This window comes from Cyprinodon variegatus, unplaced genomic scaffold (genome assembly GCF_000732505.1).
Source record: "Cyprinodon variegatus isolate N-32 unplaced genomic scaffold, C_variegatus-1.0 Scaffold140, whole genome shotgun sequence".
In the NCBI taxonomy this organism is placed as follows: Eukaryota; Metazoa; Chordata; class Actinopteri; order Cyprinodontiformes; family Cyprinodontidae; genus Cyprinodon; species Cyprinodon variegatus.
In genome coordinates this window covers 1201361-1202800 of record NW_015150593.1, presented here as the reverse complement: position 1 = coordinate 1202800, position 1440 = coordinate 1201361, and the positions used below count along the sequence as shown (strand labels likewise).

Genomic DNA, 1440 nt, shown 5'->3' with positions numbered 1-1440 from the left:
GAAATAAAATTTAAAAATCGGTTAACTTTTTTTTTTTCCAGTGGCCCTAATCCTCTTCCGTAGGTTTTCCATTCATGTGCTTTTCTAATTTTTCCAGACTACCTGAAGAATCTGTCAGAAGACTCAGATGACTACAAAGACACTGAAGGTAAACTATTAGCTGTGTTTCATTTTGTCCCCTGAAGCATACAGAGCTCATGTCCCTTGAATATTTTTTTTCTCTTATGTCCAATTAGCTTTAAAGTAAAATATTTGGTATATTGTGTAAGAAAACGTGAAAATGTTCAAGGTTTATCTGAAAGCGTGACATAAAACACTTTTTAATCCAATCAGCTGCCCTCGCTCTTTTGAAAGAGGTGGCCACTCACGCCAATGACATCATGAAGCATGGGGTGAGAGCCGTATCAAAACATTTAAGGGGTTATTTGTATCCTTGGAAAGCCTATAAATGTTGCTGATTCGTGTTTGTTTTCACCCCAGGATAACTTAGAGAAGCTGATCCAGGTGCAAAATCGTCTGAGCGGCCACCACGTCATCATCCAACCAGGAAGGGTAAGTTTCACTCTGCAGATTGGTGTGTCTATCTGACATGTAGAATCTATCACTGTAATTTAAAGAAATCTTTGATGTTTATGCTCCAGGTCTTTATCAAAGAGGGTTTCCTGATGAAGTTGTCCCGGAAGGTCATGCAGCCCAGAATGTTCTTTCTGGTACTTTAAACAGCTACTTTTTTTGTCCTTATTGTTTTGGTAACAATCACTGTAAACTGTTTGTGTGCTTTTGCGTAATCGTCTGCACAATCAGTCTAAAATGAAGAGCTTTGCTTTCTGAATGCAGCAGAACATTTTGTGTTTTAAGTAACGCTGCAGCTTGATATAAGGACCGAATGTATCCGAGGCTTTGGGCTGTCATTAGATCAGAGCTCACTGCTTAGAAAATGACTGTTTTCAAATCACCATGGATTCCCGAGTGGCAACAGTCATCCTAAACTAATCCATCCACCTTTTAATTCCTCGCCTCTCTGTCCTGTATAGTTTAAATTACATTACCATATCAATATTTATTACTATAATTTCATATATTTAACTATTTATTAATTAATCGAATCATCTATCTGACAGCAATTGTCCTTTTTTACATGATTGATCGATCATTATGTGATTAAAAGCCTAAGATTTAATCCTGTTTGCCTGCTATGATTTATATTCTACCAGAGGTGAAAAGTCTATGAGAAAAACCTTTTTCACTTTATTCAAAGTATAAGTGTATTATACAGTTCCATGGTGGATCTATTGCATCCTTGACTCTCAAGGGCCAAAAAAGTAACAATCCCACCTGTTGAGAAAGAAGTCTTCAGTCTCTCCTTGCCCCAGCTGCAGCCTTTCACCGACGTCTTTATGTTGTTGGAAACTATTGGCACTAAGGCCTTTGGGTTTAACC

At 37.7% G+C, this 1440-nt stretch overlaps 1 protein-coding gene across 1 annotated transcript in view; it reads left to right on the top strand.

Moving 5' to 3' along the window:
* Nucleotides 1–1440, top strand: part of LOC107086006 (FYVE, RhoGEF and PH domain-containing protein 6-like) — a 29504-nt gene that overhangs the window by 22073 nt on the left and 5991 nt on the right. Inside the window, exons 9-12 of the mRNA XM_015376721.1 lie at nucleotides 98–148; nucleotides 334–392; nucleotides 481–552; nucleotides 642–710. Of these exons, the coding sequence (XP_015232207.1) occupies nucleotides 98–148; nucleotides 334–392; nucleotides 481–552; nucleotides 642–710 (251 nt within the window). The remainder of the gene's footprint in view (nucleotides 1–97; nucleotides 149–333; nucleotides 393–480; nucleotides 553–641; nucleotides 711–1440) is intronic.